This window comes from Mus caroli, unplaced genomic scaffold, assembly GCF_978045245.1.
Source record: "Mus caroli unplaced genomic scaffold, Mus_caroli_1 scaffold_1, whole genome shotgun sequence".
NCBI lineage: Eukaryota > Metazoa > Chordata > Mammalia > Rodentia > Muridae > Mus > Mus caroli.
This window is the reverse complement of record NW_028227256.1, coordinates 35,186,302-35,208,072: the sequence shown is the minus strand read 5'-3', so window position 1 is coordinate 35,208,072 and position 21,771 is coordinate 35,186,302. Positions and strand designations below refer to the sequence as shown.

The window sequence follows — 21,771 nt, the reverse complement described above, 5'->3', positions numbered from 1 at the left end:
GATCCTGTCTGATATCCTCCATTGTAATGGTGCCTCAGTATAACTGTTGGCAGCTGTTCCCATTTCTCTAAACTTGGGGGAGGGAGGAGAGTCAATGTATATAAGAATTAAACCTTTAATTCCATCTTACATAACACAGGTGCCACGGTTGTATTTTGGGATTTTGGCAGGAATGGTGGTTGTTCTGGGAATATGATTCTGGAAAGGGCTAAATTAGGTTATTTTCCAGCATACAGGTGCCTTGACCAGACCTTACATGTCTCCTAAAGGAGCATACCACAGTTCCGCCCAGAAGATGCAATGTAATGTAAAACTCGGTGTGTTAGAACAAGCCTGTCTGTCATGTTTGCTTTTATCTGAACATGTTTCGCCTGGGTTGGGCACCAACTAGTCACGTAGGTATTGTGGCTTTTTTTTTCCCCCCTTCTTAATGAATGGGATTTGGACTAAGTGGCTGGCTGCCTCTTCTGAGTGTTCTAGCACAATATAGACACACACCACAGTTGAATCTGAGCTATGTGTATATAACTGTCTTTTCTTCCTCAAAATGGCTTAATCTCCTTCAAGCAACTACAGAGTAGGCTTTGGAGCTCAGTTTGGACAGATAAGTTCATTGTGTATTCCAGGAGGTTGTTCCCAAAGCGATATGACCACAAGGACAAGTGATATCACCGTCCAGTGTTTGGGTAGAAGGGGCTAAGCAGAAGCAAAGGATGCTGGGAAGTGTCAGGCCTGCCATGAATGCAAGGAAGCTTAGCTGCTGCCACTGGCTATCTCCTGCACCTCAACCCTTCCTGTTGGGTTGGTGCCGTAGAGCCCTCTGTAGCAGTACCATAGCATGAGCAGCCCTTCCCTTCCATTGCCAGAAAACCAGAAGAGCTCCTTACAAAATGAGGGTGCACATTTCAAACCGCCAGTTGGTCCAGGATTAAGTATTACCTTATGCCTGTTTGAAAAGACTCTGGACTGCTTCCAAGCTCCTAAAACTAAACCTCCAATAGCCACGTCGCATAGAAATGTTCATTCACTGCCTCTCAGATGGTCAGAAGGGATTTCTGGTTTATATCGTATTCTGCTTTTATTGGGAGCCCCAAAACCTGCCGCCAGAGTTGTCCAGGGGGTAAAATTCTTCAACATCTCCTGACAATGGCATCACGGTTTTGTGAAATTCTCTCCAAGTTCTAATTCAGCCTGACCCCATTTGGCTCGTGTTAGCAGAAGGGACCAAAGTTGAGCGTGCCTTGAATGTACAGCGCTAATGAGTTTATTTCCTTCAACTTTCTGTAAAACGTAGTGGAGAGAAACTGATTCCATTGTAAGATATTCATCTTCTGGCACGGTCTGCACTCCATGTCTCTGCTTGTTTGCAAATAGCTCCTCGGTACCTTCTCAGGGCCCTGTGCCTGGGCAATTGTATTGCCAAAGCGAAATCTTTTTTTTTTTTTCACATTCGGTTCTCAAACAATAAAAGATGTTTAGAAGCCTCCTGCTGCACACTTTGAAAGCTTGTTAATAGGAGCATAGGAGTCTGTTTAGTCTTACATCTTAAAAACTCTGAAACTGATGTTGGTGGTTTTTGTTTTTTGTTTTTTTTTTAAGAGAAAGCTGATGCGGAGCCAGAGAGTCCAGACAATGGCGCGTCGAACACTTCGTAAGTGTCTTTCCAGTTCCTCTCTGAGATGACTGTTCTTTAATATGCCTTATAAAATGAAACAGTGCAAGTATCCTGTAATAGTGGTAATCAGAGTAGAAAGGAGGCCCACGGTTCTCTTTTTTCATGATAATGCCTTTTTAAATGCTTTCGGGTACAGACGCATTTTGAGGTTTTTCCTGCTTTAGCATAGAAAAGGGATCTTGCAAATGCAAATGTTCCTCCTTATAAAGTAGAAATATAATTAGACTAGAGAGTACTGGGGAGAATGGAGATGAGCCCTTTAAAATTTGGCTGCAGACTTTTAACACTGACATAAGATTTGCAGAACTTTGCACATGTGCTTGGGGGACATTCTGTCCTACATGCCACATACTATGAAGTGCCCAAGTCGCTTAAAAAGCCTGCCTGCCATCCGCAGTCCCACCTCTGAAATATGTGACAAACCCAACTATAAATATCACCGAGATCCCAAGAGTTCATTGATGTTTTTAAGTAAAGCGTTTTTTTTAAAGATGAGAAAAGACACTTAGAAGGTACCTGTCCCTCGTTCTTACATTACAATTTTTTCCCTCAGACTTGAAAGAACATAAGTATGTTTTTAATGGTTAATATGATATATAATTCAGGTACCAGAGCTCAGACAGTTAAACACTTGCTGGGGCATGTGGTACAAGGGTATGCTTGTAATCCCAGCACTGGGAAGGCAGTGTTAGGCAGATCCGTGGGGCTCAGCAGCCAGCCAGTCTAGCCTACTTAGTGAGTTCCAGGCCACTGAGTCCATGCCCAGTGTCAAATAATAATGTTATTAATTATTATTATTATCATCATCATCATCATCTCATATACCAATATTCAACACCACTGAAGCACAAACCAACACATGAGTGTTTAATCATGATCTATCATAGGCTTCCGCATTAAAATGTTTAATTTTATTACTTTTGAAGACTGGAACATGTTTTATTATAGAAGTGACTTTGTGATTGTCTCTGTTTCTGGATCAGTGTTCTCAGTGCTACCTGAAGTGCCCCTCATTTGCAGCCATAGTCTACAGTGTAATATCATGTTCTTATTTTGTCCAAGATCTCTTTCCGTCTATAGAATGGCTCTGCATTCTGCACAAAGTGGCTGGATGTTGTATCTCTATAGGTTGTGTTTCTCGGGATATATGCATATCCCTTTAATGTTCTAATGGCTTTCCTTGTGCTTTCTCAGAAATAATAAACATGACAGTCCTAAATAATGAAAATGTTGCTAATTTTAAATTGTGCCTCAGAATATAATAGGGAAAGAGTTTTAATGCCATCTGGAGGCACTCTAAAGAACTGGAAAGGGTAGAGTCGCTGAAGAAGTTAGTCATTTTGCTTACCATTTGGACTAGATAAAAATGTATACAGCTAGAGGGTAAGCTGTTGGTAAGCTAGTTGCGTTTCAATCATTCTTTGATAAGAGGATTGATCATTATGAAAGCAGCAGTCTTTGAAATGCCTAACAAATTTTCATCTGTCTCGTTTCACAGACAGATAAAAAGAGCATCGGAAATGTGTTGGGAAACCATCAGAATGTTGTACTTAACTTTACATATTTTAAAGTCTCACTCACCAGACACCAGTCTGACTCATGCAATTTGACGTGCTGCTAGTGATCCCCTCTTCCTTCCGTTATATTTCTATAACATCCACTCCCTGAAATGTTGGTTTCCACTCCCTCCCCAGAGCCTTATTTCTTCTAATGTATAAAAATTAAGTAGGCTATGCAAGGCATTATTAAGTTTAAGCCCTCTGGTGGTATCAGTTCCTCGGTACCCCCTCTAACTTCCTCTGTCATCTGCGTCATGGTTGCCACTCAAGTCACAGGAAACAGAGAGCTGGGTTTACAAGGCTCTCTTACAAGAGGGGCACTGTGGGCCTGGAGTCTCTTGGAGCGCTTTCCTGACCTTCTGATACACTCAGGCAAGAGGAACACTGTGGTGGGGAGCTTAAGACTCCCATGCCTTAGACACAGGTAGTGTAGACATTTTTGTATGCAATATTATATAGACCTATTCATGTCTATGTATATACTTACTGTGCTTACATACACAACCACATGCATACCCAATACACAAATACATGCATATACCCGTCATTTGAGTTTATAGGTATAAGAAGGGACACTCTACCCACATTACACACTAGGTATGAGAAATCTGAGGATCAGAAAGGCTGTCCTATTTAAAGGCTAAGTTAAAAACCTACCTTAGGAATGTATAGTCTTGAGACAAAGTCGGGTGTGAATTGGAAGGAAAATTTAAGACATTGAACAACTTTTTGTTGGAGAGGCATGCCCATTATGGGCTACTGTTACAAAATATCACAGACTAGATGGCTTAACCCAATAGAGAAATGTATTTCCCACAGTTTTGGAGAGCACCAGTCCCAAAGGAAAGAGTTGGGGAGGTCAGCTCCCTCTGACAGTTGTAAGGGACATCTCCCTGAGTTCCTGGCCTGACTTCCTCACTCTCGGCTGCACGAGGCTGTCCGTCCTCTCTACGTGCCTTCACAGCATGTCCTTTTCACACACACCTTTCTCTGGGTCTCCTTCTGTAAAGTCACCAGCCATGCCAATTAAGGCCTAGCTTGTTAACTTTAGATGTCACCCCGATGGCTTCATTTGAACAGGATTACTTCTCTGAGGATACGATCTCAGAACAAGGTCACATTCTGAGATATTAGGTATGGTCTGAAAAGAAAATGTCTCCCGCAGGTTCTGGTTTTGAACCCTTGGTCACCCCCAGCTGACACTATCTGGAAAGATTTGGGGACATAAGCTCTGGGACTTAGCAACTCACATGGAGGGAATCACTGAAAATCTCTTATTCTTGGTCCCTTCTGTCCCTTTGTCTACCTCCTGTCCACTGTGATATGAGAGCCTTCTCACCCACTTGCTGTCCTGAGACACTGCCAAGGCTCACAGGGTGAAACTGTGGGCTGAACCCTCTGAATTGTGCACCAGAATAAACATCTCCCTTCTTTAACTTGTGTCTTTGAGCTGTTTTGTCACAGCTCCATAAAAATAACCAGCACAGTACTAAAGTTAGAAGGTCACTGTGAGGACTTGTCAGGGAGAAGACACTTCTGTCCCCTGTAGCCCTTCAGTGACGGTGACTTTGAAACCTGAGTGCTCAGGCATCAGAATTTAACGGAAACACGGTGGAGAGCTGTCAGAGGGTGGGGCAACGGGAGCAAGCTTGAGAAAGATAGATGGGAAGTTATGAGTTCCGTGGGGGCTGAGCGGACATAAACTGTGGCCTGCAGTTGGCCAAGGTATGGTGAGACACAATTGCAGTCCCAGCACTGGGGAGACAGAAACAGGAGGATCATTGCAGGTTCAAGATCAACCCTGGTCTACAGGCTGCACTCCAGACCAGCTGAAAACCACAAATACACAGCAAATCCTGCCTCGATAAACAAGTGGCGTCGGTCGGTCGGTCGGTCGGTTGGTCGGTCGGGAGGCAAAGCAGACTTTCTAAGGAAGAGCCTTCCCTCCCTGCTGTCAATTATGCTGGGCTGTAAGTGTGCTGTGTATGATAGGTCAAAGGAATGGGGAAAATTCCTGAGATTTCCTTCAGGATTAATGAGCTAAGAATTCAAGAAGATGAAAGGAACCACTTAATATGTAGACACAAACAAAACCATAAATGCCTGGTGAAAGGGTTTCGGTTACATCAGCGATGGAAAAGCTCGCAGTAGACAGAGTCCACTCCCAAGGACGGGCAAGACTGGAGGCTAACAATTTAAAGCAAAGTAGAGAAAGTTTAATCCGGGAAGGAAGCAAAGTGGATTGGGTGAGCCCTTGTATGGACCCTTCCTTGGGGACACTTGGCCATCCACAAGGAGCAGCAGGGACTCAGGGACAAAAACCACACTTGCAGTGGCTTGAGAGGTCAGAGGATAAAGTCTGCAGTTGTGGACGTGTGTGGCCATTAGGGGCAGACATTTCATAAAGGAGTAAGCAATTCCCCCACCCCCACCCCAATCCTGTATCTCAATCCCATGGGTGCTTTAATGGCTCCTGATTTGGGGGGATGCTGGTGAGCACAGTAGGACAAGCCATAACTAGAAAGCTGAAAGGAGCAGAGACTTCAGCTCCTGCCTGGAGTTGGGAATTCAAACCTCACCAACATAGAGGTGTTGATTAAACTTCCATTTCCCTGCGCCCAAAAGGAGCAAGCTTCGAGAGTAAAGTCACTCTTGGAGCTGGAGAGATGTTTAGTGATAAAAGCACATACTGCTCTTGCAGAGACCTGGGTTTGGTTCCCAGGGCTCAGGTCAGGCACCTCACAGCCCATAACTCCAGCTTCAAGGGATCAGTGCTGTGCTGGCTCGTAATATGAGAACTTGACACAGTCTAGAGACACTGGAGAAGAGGGAACCTCAACTGAGACTGTAAAATAAATCTCCACAGAGTGTGCCCAGGGATATTACAGACTGTGCTGGGCAGAGTTTCACCAGCCAGAAAGTAACTGCAGAAATTTAAAAACTAGATTAACAGAAATGGTGACAGAGCAGAAGAAACAGGAATGAAAGACAGGAGACAAGGATAGGGAGCTAGTAAATGTGAATCTGGCAGCAGTGACCATAATAGGGAGCCATCAAATGTGAATCTGGCCCCAGTGGCCAATAGGGAGCCAGCAAATGTGAATCTGGTCCCAGTGGCCAATAGGAAGCCAGCAAATGTGAATCCAGCAGCAGTGACCAATAGGGAGCCAGCTAATGTGAATCAGCCCCAATGACCAATAGGGAGCCAGTAAATGTGAATCTGGCCCAAGTGACAGTGTTAAATGTGAATACATTAAAACCTCCACTCTACAGGGAAAATACCATGCTGGCTATTAAGTCACAACTGTACATTGTCTACAAAATCCATACTTCAAGTATAAGTATACAAATAAATGGAAGCCTCGAGACAAAAAAAAAAAAAAAACACAAAACTATTTATATAACAAATGCAAGGAAACTAGAGCAAATATCTTAATACTGCTGCCGAATAGTTCTAAGACAAAGGACATGGTCGTTATAAGGTATTGGAAAAAGGACATTTCCTAGTGCTAAGGAGGAAGATATGATATTCATAAGTATGTATTACTGGCCGACTCAAAAGTCATGACAAAAACTGACTAGACTAGCATCATAGGTAGATTTTTTTTAACACATCTTTCTATAGTGACTAGTAGAAAAATAAGTAAAGTATTAGGGTCTGTGGAATGTATGTACCTGAGCAGCCACTCTGCCTTAAATGTGTGTACTGTGCATCACCAAGAAGTGCAAATGCAGGCTTTCCCGAGGCACAGACACCAGTCAAGGCTGGCCGGATTTTGAGCCATGGAAATGAAATACCAAGGAGCTTCAGAGTGCGAAAACGCCGTAGCTCCTGCTCCACGATCACACAGAGTAGTTGTATTCTACGTCAGGAGTGATAGCGTCCTATTTAAATCTCAGTAGCATTTCTTTCTTTCTTGTTTATTTATTTATTTATTTATTTATTTATTTATTTATTTTTATTACGTATTTTCCTCAATTACATTTCCAATGCTCTCCCAAAAGTCCCCCATACCCTCCTCTCCCCCCACTTCCCTACCCACCCATTCCCATTTTTGGGCCTGGCGTTCCCCTGTACTGGGGCATATAAAGTTTGTGTGTCCAATGGGCCTCTCTTTCCAGTGATGGTCGAATAGGCCATCTTTTGATACATGTGCAGCTAGAGTCAAGAGCTCCGGGGTACTGGTCAGTTCAGAATGTTGTTCCACCTATAGGGTTGCAGATCCCTTTAGCTCCTTGGATACTTTCTCTAGCTCCTCCATTGGGAGCCCTGTGATCCATCCAATAGCTGACTGTGAGCATCCACTTCTGTGTTTGCTAGGCCCCAGGATAGTCTCACAAGAGACAGTTATATCAGGGTCCTTTCAGCAAAATCTTGCTAGTGTATGCAATGGTGTCAGCGTTTGGAAGCTGATTATGGGATGGATCCCTGAATATGGCAGTCTCTAGATGGTCCATTCTTTCATCACAGCTCCAAACTTTGTCTCTGTAACTCCTTCCATGGGTGTTTTGTTCCCAATTCTAAGAAGGGGCACAGTGTCCCCACTTTGGTCTTCATTCTTCATGAGTTTCATGCATTTAGCAAATTGTATCTTCTATCTTGGGTATCCTAAGTTTTGGGCTAATATCTACTTATCAGTGAGTACATATTGTTCACGTGAGTTCCTTTGTGATTGTGTTACCTCACTCAGGATGATGCCCTCCAGGTCCATCCATTTGCCTAGGAATTTCATAAATTCATTCTTTTTAATAGCTGAGTAGTACTCCATTGTGTAAATGTACCACATTTTCTGTATCCATTCCTCTGTTGAGGGGCATCTGGGTTCTTTCCAGCTTCTGGCTATTATAAATAAGGCTGCTATGAACATAGTGGAGCATGTGTCCTTCTTACCAGTTGGGGCATCTTCTGGATATATGCCCAGGAGCGGTATTGCTGGATCCTCCGGTAGTACTATGTCTAATTTTCTAAGGAACTGCCAGACTGATTTCCAGAGTGGTTGTACAAGCTTGCAATCCCACCAACAATGGAGGAGTGTTTCTAAATGCTACTCTAAATGGAGTAGCATTTCTAAATAATCTTTGCGTTAAAGAGCACTTCACACGTGCAGTTAGGATGCAGCTGTGTCTGAGCAGGAAGGGAAAGAGCAGTCAGTGGAAATACCTGTATTGGTATTATTAAATAATTAAATTCCGCCTTTAATCCCAGCACTCGGGAGGCAGAGGCAGGCGGATTTCTGAGTTCGAGGCCAGCCTGGTCTACAAAGTGAGTTCCAGGACAGCCAGGGCTATACAGAGAAACCCTGTCTCGAAAAAAACCAAAAAAAAAAAAAAAAAATTAAATTCACAATCAAACCTTTCACAAACGGAAAATTCTTCCAGAGTCAGGCAGTTTACTACTAATTGTTTTATTTCTAAATAAAAAATGTTGGGGCTGGAGAGAAGGCTCGGAGGTTAAGAGCACTGACTGTTCTTCCAGAGGTTCTGAGTTCAATTCCCAGCAACCATATGGTGGCTCACAACCATCTCTAATGAGATCTGATGCCCTCTTCTGGTGTGTCAGAAGACAGCTACAATGTACTCACATAAAATAAATAAGTAAAACTTTGAAAAAATGTTTATCACCAGTAAAACACTATCAATGAAGTGTTAGCATCCCACAGATTCAGTAAATAAAAGAGAAAAAAGAAATTCATTTTTTGAGACCAGTGCAACCCTGACACCATAACCAGCGTTAAATCTTATAAAGAAAGTTATAATCGAGTTATAAAACGTTTTGCAAAACAATTAAGGTATTAACATACCCAATTGGGTGTTTTAAAATAGAATATAATTTACTATGACTTGGTAAGATTTACTACAAAAGTATATGTTTGCTTTAACATTAAAAATGAACTAACATTCTGGGCTGGGGTGGCACACACCCTTAATCCCAGCACTCAGGAAGCAGAGGCAGACAGGCACATCTCTGAATTGAGGTCACCCTTATCTTCAGAGTGAGTTCCAGGACAGCTAGAGCTATAGAAAGAAACCCTGTCTTGAAAAATTAATATAATACATACACACATGTATGTTAATATATTGTTTATATATATATGTATTATATATATTGCTTTATATATATGTTAGTATATTGATAAATGAACAAAAATTGATCTGGGTACAGCAAAAGTACATGATAAAAAAAATGTTAACTCCCATACGTGATTTTTTTTTTAATGAGCTAACTATGACTATTGGGAAACCTTTAATCTGATGACAGGGATATATAAAAAATTAAGACCTGCTTCTAGTGGCACATTTAAAAGTAGTGGTCCAAATGTTTTCCTTCTAAAATCATCAATACTGTATGTGGTTGTTACACCTGTCCAGCATTCTACTAGAGATTCTAGTTGGTCCTATAGGACAAGAAAAGGAAATAACACACATAAATATTAAGGGGGAAAGTAACGCAAAAGCAGAGAACCTAGATAGATATCCGTAAGAGTCTTGGTGAAGAGCAAGGGCATCCCCAGATAAATACCCGATTTCAAAACTTAAAAGCAACAAGACCATGTAGCATTGACTTAAAACAAGACTATGTAGCACTGGCTTAAAGCAACAAGATGGTGTAGCAATGGCTTAAAGCAACAAGATGGTGTAGCACTGGCTTAAAGTAACAAGAAGGTGTAGCACTGACTTAAAGTAGACACAGCAGTGGAAGAAGACAGGAGTCCAAGGACAGCTGTGGGCATAGGACAGCCATGGGCACAGTTGCCTTTCTTCACACATAGTAAAGCAGGCTGGCTGGAAAAGAAAGCCTTTCACCAAACAATACCACAGTAGCTAGTGAGGGGCTGAGTCTCCTGTTTCATTCAGCTGCAGAGACAGGTGATAGACCTCAGTATAAAACCAAGATGACAGAATCTCCAGGGAAAATTAAGAGGCAGCACCTTCACTGCCTGAAAATAGATGTTCTCTAGAGAAATTATAAAGTCAGACAACAGAAAGAAAAATCCTCATAAATTTACCTGTGTCAAAAGAAACCTATTTCGTCAGAAGGAAAGGGCAAGCCAAAAGTTTGAAGGATACTTCTGCAGTCTAGAATTTGGCAAAGGATGTACCCAGAATATATCAGGAACTCTGGGAAAGTCCATAGATAAAATCCTCAAAGATACTAGAGAAGATTTGCAAGTGGACACTAAGCAGATGAAAGGGTTTGTGTCACTAATTATACTCGTCCAAGGGAAACACAAAGCCACAGTGGAACACAGCTACGTCCTCATTTTCATGAGTCGAATAAAAATGGCTGACAACACCGGGCAAGTGGCAGTGACGCTATGTAGCGACAGTAACCATCTTCTTCTGCTGTTAATACATAAGTGGTGAAGACAGGACCTGAAGCCTAGACCTCAGTCATAGGAGCGAAGTTCATAGCCAGTGTCCATTGCTGCTGTCTCAGGGCCACAGGTGCTCCTTCAGAGATGGCAGCGATCCTGGGAAGAACAAGCCTTAATGTATGTAATACCTGAAGACGAGACCAGATTACTACTAGATAGCCCTCCAAGGAATAATGGCCAGATGGAGATGTCCAAGACCCTGCAAAGCCCACAGTTAGACTGATTGCTGAGCTGGCCTTTTCAGAGGCCTGCCAGCCATGAGGAATGTACTCTCAAATCAAAGGTCATGGCACGGGCTTGAAGACAAAACCCCAAGAGAGTGCCCCTTTACATTTGTGGATGCCCCTCAGTCGGCCAGAGTAAGTGTGCCTTGAGAGAATGAAGATTATAAATGGCCTTCATCAGTCAAAGTGATGGGATTAAACAAAAGGGTTAAACTCCTAAAAAGAAAAAAATAATAATAACCAAAATGAGACAGAAGGAGAATGGCCCGTCCAGTTGCCTACATTGTACAGTAAAAGGAGTTGGAAGTTATTATAAGCTGGACTAAATTGCAGCAACCCATGAAGTGTTCCTTCTTCCAAAGGTAATGTATGGAAAATGCCCATTACCAAGCTGGTACCCAATAACTCATCGTTATTGCCATTAGACGAATATTTATGGTGAATAAAAACCCCAAAACAGCCCAGTCTCTGTGGCCATTCAGAGCTTTATTAGAAGCTTAATTTGTCCTTTAAAACAAGTAGAGAACTTAGAAACAATGAAAGGAATTAAAGACAAACTAGTACAAAGTTTTTATAAAAGGTTTTCCAGTGTGGCCAGGACTAAGAAAAGAAAGATCTGGTATCAGTGTAGTCCATGGGTGATGCCCAGAACAAACCCTTCCCCGAGCCTCCACGGGGCAGGACCATATGCAAAGGCTTTGCCTCACTTCAGAGAGCATGCATGGCCCGGAGAAGCTGAAGACCAATGCTTCCACAACTTCCCTTACAAACATCTGGCCTGGTGTGGGCATTGCTAACTAGGAAAGAGTCAGTCTGACTGAGCTGCCATGCCTGTGTGCAGCATGCTGTTGAGCCATAAGGGGCAGCTTGTTCAAGGATGGAAAGGGTTGGAAATGTTCCATGCTCATAGCAGAATTACCTTAAAAATGTTAGGTACGGAGGAAATGATTGTTCACTGTATCAAGAAACGTGTCATTGATACATATCCATTTAATAATCGAGTTACACAAACTGGTCAGATAATAGCATCTGGAAGTTGATCAAAGTCTATTGGAAAATGGTTTCCCCTCAGGAAAAGAAAAGAGAAAAGGAAAGGAAAGGGAAAGGGAAAGGGAAAGGGAAAGGGAAAGGGAAAAGGAAAAAAGAAAAGAAAAGAAAAGAAAAGAAAAGAAAAGAAAAAGATTTTGTTTTTCACTGAGAAACTTGAAACCGTGGTGGTATTTATTTTGGCTGTGGCAATACATGTGTAAAATGATGAATTATGTCTGATCTGTTGGCTTATTAGGTGTCTGTCCCTAGAGACCTCTTCTCTGTATCTGTGTAAGTGATTCGCCAAGATCCTGTTAGCTAGAAAGCTGAAAAAGCTAACGAAACAGCCCTTGCTGGAAAAGGCTGGCCAGGTCCTGTTTTCCCCACTCTCAAATAACAAGGATGAAAAATAAGTGCCCCCCAGGCCCCCTCAGACATCATACAGAAGTCCAAGATAGATGCAGGTCTATGAAAGAATGAGGGGGCATCTCTCAGAGGCTGCCATGAGCAGCCTGTGCACGGCTTAGTCAACATGGCTGGTGGAGGAGAAGAGATGCCAGGGTTGTTGTCCATTTTGCCCAAGAGGGAGGTCGGCTGTTAGATCACCTTGGTTCAACTCTCCTGTTCATGTAGGAATGCCAATAAGGTTTGCCCTTCTAGAACAAGACTATGTCTTCTGTGATCCTACACCTGGTTGGAGGCTCCACCCAAGGGCCAGTAGAGAAGCCTCTAGCAAAATGGAGGCATCCATTCCCATGCCCTCTGTTTGATTCTCTAGAACCTCGTACTTCTCTTCCCTGTTGTTGTTTGCCTCTGCCTATGCAAGGCTGGCCAGCTTGTAAAGACTTGGTTTCCTTAGAAGACTTCCAGGGATTCTCCTGAACCTGCCTCCTGTCTCACACTAGGTGCACTGAGATTACAGGTGTCTGCTCCTGCATCCCGCTTGGCCTGGGTTCTGGGTATGACAGCCAGCTTAGCCTCTCACATTTGCACAAGTACTTTATCCGTTGGGCCATCTCCCCGGCCCTTGCTCTGCACAGAGCTGGAACAGGATGGGCCTGAACACAGCCCTAAAACCCACCCCAGGGGACTCAAAAGTATCTTCATCGGACCCACATAACTTTCAGTTAAAGAACTGGAACCCAGAAGATTGTAGGATAGTCTCACGGGCTTGTGATGGAGCTGCTGGGGCCCTGTGTGGTAGGAGGAAGTTTCTAGTGACCCCCCAAAAGACCAGATGCACAGCTAGTGATGAGCTTGTGCTTACAGTGGACAGCCTCTAGAGCAGTGGTTCTCAACCTTCCTACTGCTGTGACCCTTTAATACAGTTCTTCATGCTATGGTGATCCCCCAACCACAAAATTATTTCCATTGCTACTCCATAACTGTAATTTTGCTACTGTTGGGAATCATAATGTAAATATCTGTGTTTTCTGATGATCTTAAGGGTCCCCCAGGAAAGGGTTGTTTGACCAAGAATGGAGTTGCAACCCACAAGTTCTAGAAGAAGGCATGAGCCCTTTCAGTGCACAGAGCCTGTCCTGGCAAGCTTCAGTTGCTCTGTGTTCTCCCTGACCTTAGCAGATGCTAACTTCTTTCCCCCTTTTTTTGGAGGAGACGTTTGGCTGTAGAAGGAATCTGTTTCTTGTTACCACATTTACTGACTGTTACCGACAGTAAATATCGCCTGACATTAATGGATTGGTTTTGTTTTCTCCTGGCACAGCCCTGCCTTCCCCACAGCTTCCTCTCGGTGCTTGTTTGTAGGAGCCTCCCCGGCATTCAGAACATTGTATTTACACAGTGCCAAAGCCCTTGTACGAGTAAATAAATTGGTAGAAGAACCCAGCAATGATTGGAACACATTCACTGGGCATTTTGTGCACTTTCTCTTACCGTCTATCACTGTGAGCTGAATATGTTCTCTCTTCCACACAGTCTAAGATGGGAACCTCTGAAATGCACAGCTGAAGTGGTTACAAACTGAATCCACCCTTGCCCCTTATCACTGGTACCCTATCTGTACACCTGGCACCTGAGATATTTCCCCAGATTAAATACCTGTTCTGTGCCAGGCGCTCAACTGGATACATTGTTGCATTCAGTCCACAGTGCAGTCTGATGAGGTATATTACCACACTGTGTCACCAAGCACTGAGCTGGCTCCCTGAGGCTTCACAGTTGGCGGCAGCAGCACCAGGAGTCTGGCTGGTTGCCCGGCTCTAACGCCGCTGACAGGCACTGCTTTAGGTCTGTGGCCTGGCACTGGAGACCTCTGAAGAGAAGAGCAGTCCTTAAGGAAGAAATGCCATTTCTAAACAAAGGGCTGATAGTTCCCTAAAAAGCTCTTCCAGTCTTCATCTCCCACCTACTGACAAGAGAAACGCTTCTGGAGGGCTGTGAGGATACGAGGAAAGCCGGGCCCCAGGCCTTAGTGCCTGCCCTGCGGGAGCCTACATAGTGTGGGCAGAGCTAAGCAGAAGTCTGGAATTCTCCTCCCAGCAAGTGGGTTCCCAGCCTCAGCCCACCTGCTCACCTCAGAGGGCCTCTGCTGCTGGCACAGGCCACCACAGTGAAACCATGCCTCCCGGATCTCACAGAGAATGTAAAACGCATTGGCCGCTGCAGCTAAGGTTCTGCCATAGAGAGTTACCCACTTCCGCCTCTAGTCTGACATGGCTGACGTACATAGTTAGGACAGACGACTGAAATTTTACACACATGCCTATGTACACTCACCTTTTTAGGTTGTTTTCTTTTTCAATACTTTGCATATTTAAAAATAAGGACTGTATGGAATTTCAAGCATTCAGACAATAAAAGCGAGTATTTAGTGACCACAAGTTGGCATACTTATGCTAAGTGCAGGGACCAGTTGTGTTATTTAAACGCATGTGAACTGAAGCTGCGAGGGGGGTGAGGTAGCTCAGAGTCTTCACAGAGTAGACATAGCACCTTCATTTTATAGAAGAAGTAGAAGCCCAGCGAGCACATGTACAGACCAGTGTTGTTGGATTTTGTTTTGTCGTTTTACTGTCCGTATGCGTGTTTGCCTGCATGTATGTCTCGGCACCGTGTGCATGCAGTGCCCAGAAAGGCCAGAAGAGGGCGTCAGATCTCCTGGAGCTGGAGTAACATGCAGTTGTAAGCCACAGTATGTGTGCTGGGAACCACTGGAAAAGCAGCCTGGGTCCTTATCCACAGAGCCATCCCTAGCCTTCAGGGATTTCGAACATAGTTTGTCCATGGGCACTGGATTACATTAAAAATACAAGCAGGAATTGACACCTTAAGTGGTCTCAAGGCATGCCCAGTGGTTTGGATGTGCTCTGTGAAGCTGGATGTCCGGTGTGGCTGTACAGAAGTGAGCTAAGGGACATTTAACGTAAGAGATGGAGCCTGGTATAGTCTTCAGTTCCTTGGGGTTGCTGGCTTCTTGGGCATTGTAAACCCTGAGCCTGACTCCTGGACCTCTCTGGCCTTTAGTTTTGTGATGTGACTGATCCTTCTGCCTCCAGGTCCTCACCAAAGCCAACCCAACACCAGAGCCCTCTAGGAATTGGACCCAAGCCAGCCTCTAAGCTTTGAAAGGTTTTCCAGCTGGGGAATTTCGTTATAGCAACAGAGAGGGAGTAATTTCAGAAGGATGCAGAGCCACTGAGTGATCTCACTTGGAGATTTGTTTGACCCCAAAATTACAAGACTCGTTACATCTACTGGATCACTTCTATGTAAGGGCTTAGAGGATAGAAGGAATATTGGGGTGTTTTTATGTGTGTGTTTGTTTTGAATCTCCAGGAATAAATAGAGTAATAGAAGTGAAACAAGAAAAATAGGCAATAATTGAGTAGAAATAATAACCATAAACTTTTGCTTCTTAGACCAATATGATAAAAATTTCAGAAACTATATACTCTGAAAAGACTTTTCAAATCAGTAAACATAGAAAATATAGACGGAAAATATTTATAGATTTGAGGAAAAAAATCATTCATTTGACCACAAGACAAAATTTCTTTTTATGAGCCATCTTCAAACATGGGGAGTCTTCCCTACTTTGTGCCTCTCGCCTCCCTTTTTAGTGTGAGTTGGGCATTCTGAGCCCATGCCCCAGGATTACCGATCACTCTCGAAGACTTTGCCCATGTCATTTCTACTCTCTTGGGGTGGGGGCCTTCTCAGCACAGGCATCCATGCGTGAGAGGTTTGTGATTGAGCCAGGATTTGGCCTGGTTTGACTCCTGGAGCCATGCTTTTCAGGACACCTCTGTAGATGACCTGTCCTGGTCACTAGACTTCAGCATGTTCGTAAGACGATGAATATTGATGTGTCTCTAAATAACGAGAGTTTTTAATCATCACTGTTACTGATCGTGCCAAGTGCCTCTGAACAAGTACTGAGCAGAGAAGGTTCCAAACTGAAGCTCAGTGCTTGAATAAATCATCAGCTCAGACCCAGCTTGCATGGCTGGGAGCTGCACTGGGGTCTATTGTTACCTGAGAGGCATTTATGCAACTGCTGGCCTTGGGTGGTGCTGAGCGAGACCCTAGGGCCTCCGCTGGACTCTGTCCATGCCATGCTGCTCTCTGCCCTGGGGAGCTCGCATTCCAGCCTGTAGGCCACAGTTAAAATAAAGGGAAGCTGTGGAGAGCTTCCGAGGCCAGGAACATTCAGGAGGACGGTCTGTAGGAAAGTTCCCCTCCTCTGGGAGGTGTAAATAGATGCCTCTCTTCAACCTCTGAGTAGAGATGCCAGATAAAATACAAGGCACCCAGCTCAATTTGAATTTCAGATAAACAAGGAATAATTTTCAGTGTGTGTACTGTGCAATATTTAGGGCATACATATGCAAAAAAATATTATTTGTTGTTTACATAAAATTCAAATTTAGTGGGAAATCCCATTAGTTTCACTTACTAATTCTAACACCCTGCAGACATCACATCAACTCTTGACTCGAGTGTCTTCAAAGCACTGATGAATAGGAATGAATGATAAGTGGAGAGTGGAAGAGAGGGAGAGAAAGAGACAGAAAGAAAGAATGAAAGCTGGAAAGCTGCCAAGTAAAATAACTAGATTCTGGAGAAGAAGAAGCAAAAAAAGAATTCCTAAAACTGAGGTCATAGAATGGAAAATATCTGTTTCATGGAGTCTTGAGCCTGAATATTGGCCGGGGCAGGGGGCAGAGAGAGGGAGGGAGGGAGGGAGAGAGAGAGAGAGAGAGAGAGAGAGAGAGAGAGAGAGAGAGAGAGAGACTTTCTTTCTGTTCTTGGTATCTGTGCGGCTCCACTTCTCCAGGAAGGGAGGATGTGGAATGTGAAGATCCTGAAACCATGGGACTCGCTTTATTAATTGCAGGTTTTGTTTTTCTTGCAAGATGCTCTGCCAATTGGATAGCAAGGAAAGGTACTAACTTCAGCTCTCATGTCTAAGATGCCCTTGAAACTTCGTGGATAACTTCTTATTTGTCTTGTGCTAAAAAGCAGAAACCGACCTGACACTTGATATGGAGAGGAATCTGCACTGTTTGAAAAACACAGATTGGCTGTGAAGCGAGAAGATGGATTTTTTTTTCTTTCGAGTTAAAAATATTAACTGACAGTTCGGGACTGTTTGCTTGTCCTTTATCTCTAACCAGACAAAGTACTCTAACCAAGAAACCTCTTGCCTTCATCCTGGGCACGTCACAGACTTGACGCTGTTCCTGGGAGATGGAGGTGTAACTGTGAGTGGGGGAGAAGGATGGTTGGAATGTGGAGCACATTATTTAAGTCACGTGTGCTAGGTTCTGACCTGCTGAGCCACAGCTGGATCAAGCCTTAAACAGGGTAAGAGTCATTTCATGTTACTGTTTATCTTCAGCCTTGCAAGCACGGGCAGCTCTGGGTGAAGCTCGGCCTGCAGGTTTGTGCTGGCTGTTGCGGGTGCTAATGTGAGGGGAAGGTGGATGGTTTCTGTTTGTGCCATGAACTACAGTTTAACACATGGCATCATTAGGATTGTGGCCTCGGCATTGGATCATGTTTTTATTTAGTGTGAGAGACAAGAGTCTGCGTGTTGGAGATGTTTTTCAAGGGCTGCACTTGCAGATTCCTAAAGCCAGGCAACTGCACAGGGGCCTCCTGTTTCTAAGACTTGGCTTCTTCATCTTAGCTGGGAGAAGAAAAGGCTGATGACACATGAGATGGACCAAATTCATTATAAGCCTTCCAGATAAGATGCCTTCTAATTTCTAAAATAAAACCCATCCTATCTCTTCTGCCTTTCCTCTGGGCCTACACCTTACACGTTCTTAAAGCAATGGTGTGACTGGTTCAGATAAAGAGCCGAGCCATTCTGCCTGCATGCCACTAAAGACTTCAACAAGTTCCCGAAGCCAGTCTCTCTCCTGACAGCCAGAGGTAGATGGAAACCACAGGGTCAGGGAGCCACGTGGCTAGCCTGTGGCAGTCGGCAAGAAACAAGTACAGTTCTGAAGGGAGAAATGACCAAAGAAAGCTGTCAGGTGAGCTAATGGCCAGTTTTGGTGGCACCTGGGTATGCTCCAGCCAAAGAGGATTTCCTCCATCCAACCTCGTGGCTATGCATCATAAACAGGCTGTATCCCAGACCTCCAATAACCTTTAAAAAAGATTGCGGCATAAGGAGATAGCTTGGTGGGTATGGTCCTTGCAGTCCAGCTTGAGGGCCTGAGTTCAAATTCTCAGCACCTACATAAAAACCAGATGTGGTAGCCTAGTGGTGAGACACACTGAGGTGGGAAGATCCCTGGAGTTCACTGGTTATCCAGGGTAGCCAGAACAGCGAGCCCCAAGTTCAAGTTCAGTAAGAGTGATCCTGTCCCCAAAATAAGGTGGATAGTGGAAGATACCCACCTTCAGCCTCTGACTTCTGCTCTCTCACACTGTACAGGTGCACATGCCATCCATGTACACACACACACACACACACTGAATGGGTAAATAACTGAGTAAATAAAGTGAAATATTAATAAATCAAATCAAAATTAATCAAGATGACAGTGGTGGCACATGCTTTTGGCCCTCCTGCCTCAGGAGGCTGAGGCAGGAGGATTGCTTTGAGTCTAGTAATTAAGACACCAGCCTAAACATAGGAAGATCCCATCTCGAACAACAGGTATATCATTTCCTTCTCCTGTAATATGATATGTATTCACAGTAAAAAAAAAAAAAAATCACGACTAACTCCAATCCCATCATGCCAACTACTAAAGCTACTGAGACAAGGGATTTGTGTGTTCAAGGCCAACCAGGGCTATGTAATGAGCTCAAGGCAACTAAGTAACATTCTATCTTGAAATAAAAAGAAACAAAAAAAGGAAAGGAAATCAGCTTAGACACCTATCAGATGATGAGTGGATAATTAAAATGTGGTAAATATATAATAGAGTTATATATTATATTTCTTAAGCCATACGGAAAAATAAAATTAGGAAATCTGCAGGAAAGTGAATATGTATGGAAAGTATTAGACTGAGGCACCCCAGACCCAGAAAGACGATAACCACATCCCTCTATCATGTGCAGATCCTGTCTTCTAATTTGTGTCTCTGTGTATGTGCATGTATGTGTGGGTGTGTGGGTGTGTGCATGCATGTGTGTGGCTGTATTATGTATGTCTGTGTCTGTCCATGTATATATATGTCTGTGCATGTATGTGTGCTTGTACGTGTATGTGTGTATATGTATGTGTATGTCTGTCCATGTATGTGTGTGTCTGTGTGTGGGTGAGTGTATGTGTATGTCTGTGTATGTATGTGTATATCTCCGTGTGCATGTGTGTGTGCCTGTATGTCTATGTGTCTGTGTCTACGTGTTGGAGTGAATATGGGTAGGGGCCAGGAAACTAGAAGGAGAGAAGAAGCTTTAAAGAAGACCTGGAGGGTAGAAGGGGGTAAAACACAGGACATAAAAATAAAAATGGAAAAGGCGAGAAAATGCCACAGTGAAATCTGTTGACAGATGGACAAATGGACAGACAGAAAGACAAGGGGACGGAGGACAAGGTAGCTGGGGTAATATATGTAGCTCAGTGGCAGAGAGCGTGCTGTAGGCAGGTTTATTCTTCAGTCCTACCAAAATTAGAGTAGGGAGAGGGGAAAAGGAACAGAAGAAAAGAATGTTCGAATTCAGGAGGTTGTCTGCCTGGCTTGATTACCTTAATTATGGAAGACACTTAAGCACAAGGCTCTGGCCCTCCTCCGCCAGAGAGAGACTCATTCATTGAGACTGACCTTGGACCAAGAAATCTGTGGTTTTTCACTTTCCTGGGTGATTGTGATAATTAGGTACATAAGGACTCCACCAGCGTCCTAACAGAATGGAATTCTTTTCAGCAACAGAGGGCTTTGCTTTCCATCCACACAATGCACGTGGAGCCTCTTTCTGAACTGTTCTCGTTAGCTTCAGCTTCTCCTAGCCTGGCTTTCTCCTCATCTCAAAGGATGACATGTCTGGTCCCCTCTGGATCTCTTGACCTCATCCCTTCCCTCCCTCTCCAGGGTTTCCCTAGAGAACCTCCTTCCATAGATTTAGATTTTACCCAAACAGAATAAAAACAGTCACGCTGATCAACCACTGTGTATCAGTCATCTCCTTCCTACAGGGCAGCTGCAGTGGGCTGACTTCCTAAGAGACAGGTGTGTTTAGCTGTAGCTTGAGGGACATGTTCCTCACAGCTGTCCAGCTCTGGAGTTGGGGTGGTGCTTCAGGGCAAATCACTGTGGCAAGAGAACAGGATAGAGGAAGTGAGGCGGGGAACAGGGAGAGTCAAGGATACAGCTCAGACTTTGATTACTCCCAGGGATAGGCATTTTCTTCCAGAGGCAGCATCCCTGCCCCCACCCCCAACCGCCACCCCTCCTACCTCAGTTCTTCCTACTGGGGCTCACTCTTAGATGGTCCACCATTTCTCAATGGTACCATCCTGAAGACAAGACCTCTAACACTTGAACATCATCCACACTATACAAGTCCTCCTTATCCTCAGGGATGTGTTCCAGGATTCTTGGCGGGTTCCAGAATCCACAGGTCGAACCGCACTTTGTGTACACTGTCTTTCCAGTACATACCTATCTATGGTAAAACTTAACTTGAAACATTGGCACAGTAAGAGATTAGCAGCAATAGCTAATGATAAAATCAGAGCAGTTCTAACAGTGTGATGTAAAGTAAGTCGTGTGAATGCTGTCAGTCCCCTCTGCCACCGAATATGCCATTGCTGTACTTACTGCGTTGAGTGTGGTAGCCACGTTAACTGTGAAAGGTCTGCAGACCAAGTAACTTGTGCAGCTTGGATACCTAGGACAAATGGATGGTCCCCATCCAAGTAAGACAGAGCAGAACACAATTAAAAATTACGAGTTGGCCAGGCATGGTGGCGCACGCCTTTAATCCCAGCACTCGAGAGGCAGAGGCAAGTAGATTTCTGAGTTCGAGGCCAGCCTGGTCTACAAAGTGAGTTCCAGGACAGCCAAGGCTATACAGAGAAACCCTGTCTCGGGGAAAAAAAACAAAAGAAAACAAAAAACAAAAACAAAACCTCTGAGTTGTATCTAGAGTTTTCTGTCTCAGAGTTCTGGACTTTGACTGACCATGAGCAACTGCCACTGTGGGACAAAATACCATGGCAGACGGGAGACTGTAGTAAGACCATGATCTCAGTATTGATGTTCTGTTAACCTTTGTTCAGACATTGTTCACATCAAATTGGGCATCTTCCCGACCCTTCTAACCAGCCTTTCCAGCCGTCCACTGAGACTCCACACAATTCATCTCGCATTCTTCTCCGTGTTACCCACTCCCCCCGCCAGCTCTTCTTATATTGCCTACTACCATCACCACCTGTGGTTCTGTGGCTAAGAACGGCCCCCGTGGCTCATATAGGT

At 44.1% G+C, this 21,771-nt stretch overlaps 1 protein-coding gene across 5 annotated transcripts in view; it reads left to right on the top strand.

The window, feature by feature from the left end:
- The window catches only part of Aff3 (ALF transcription elongation factor 3), a 440,706-nt gene that overhangs the window by 300,237 nt on the left and 118,698 nt on the right, over positions 1 to 21,771 (top strand). For all 5 annotated transcript variants that reach the window (XM_085836589.1, XM_085836598.1, XM_085836585.1 and 2 more), the window contains one exon: positions 1,600 to 1,651. In XM_085836589.1, the coding sequence (XP_085692715.1) occupies positions 1,600 to 1,651 (52 nt within the window). The remainder of the gene's footprint in view (positions 1 to 1,599; positions 1,652 to 21,771) is intronic.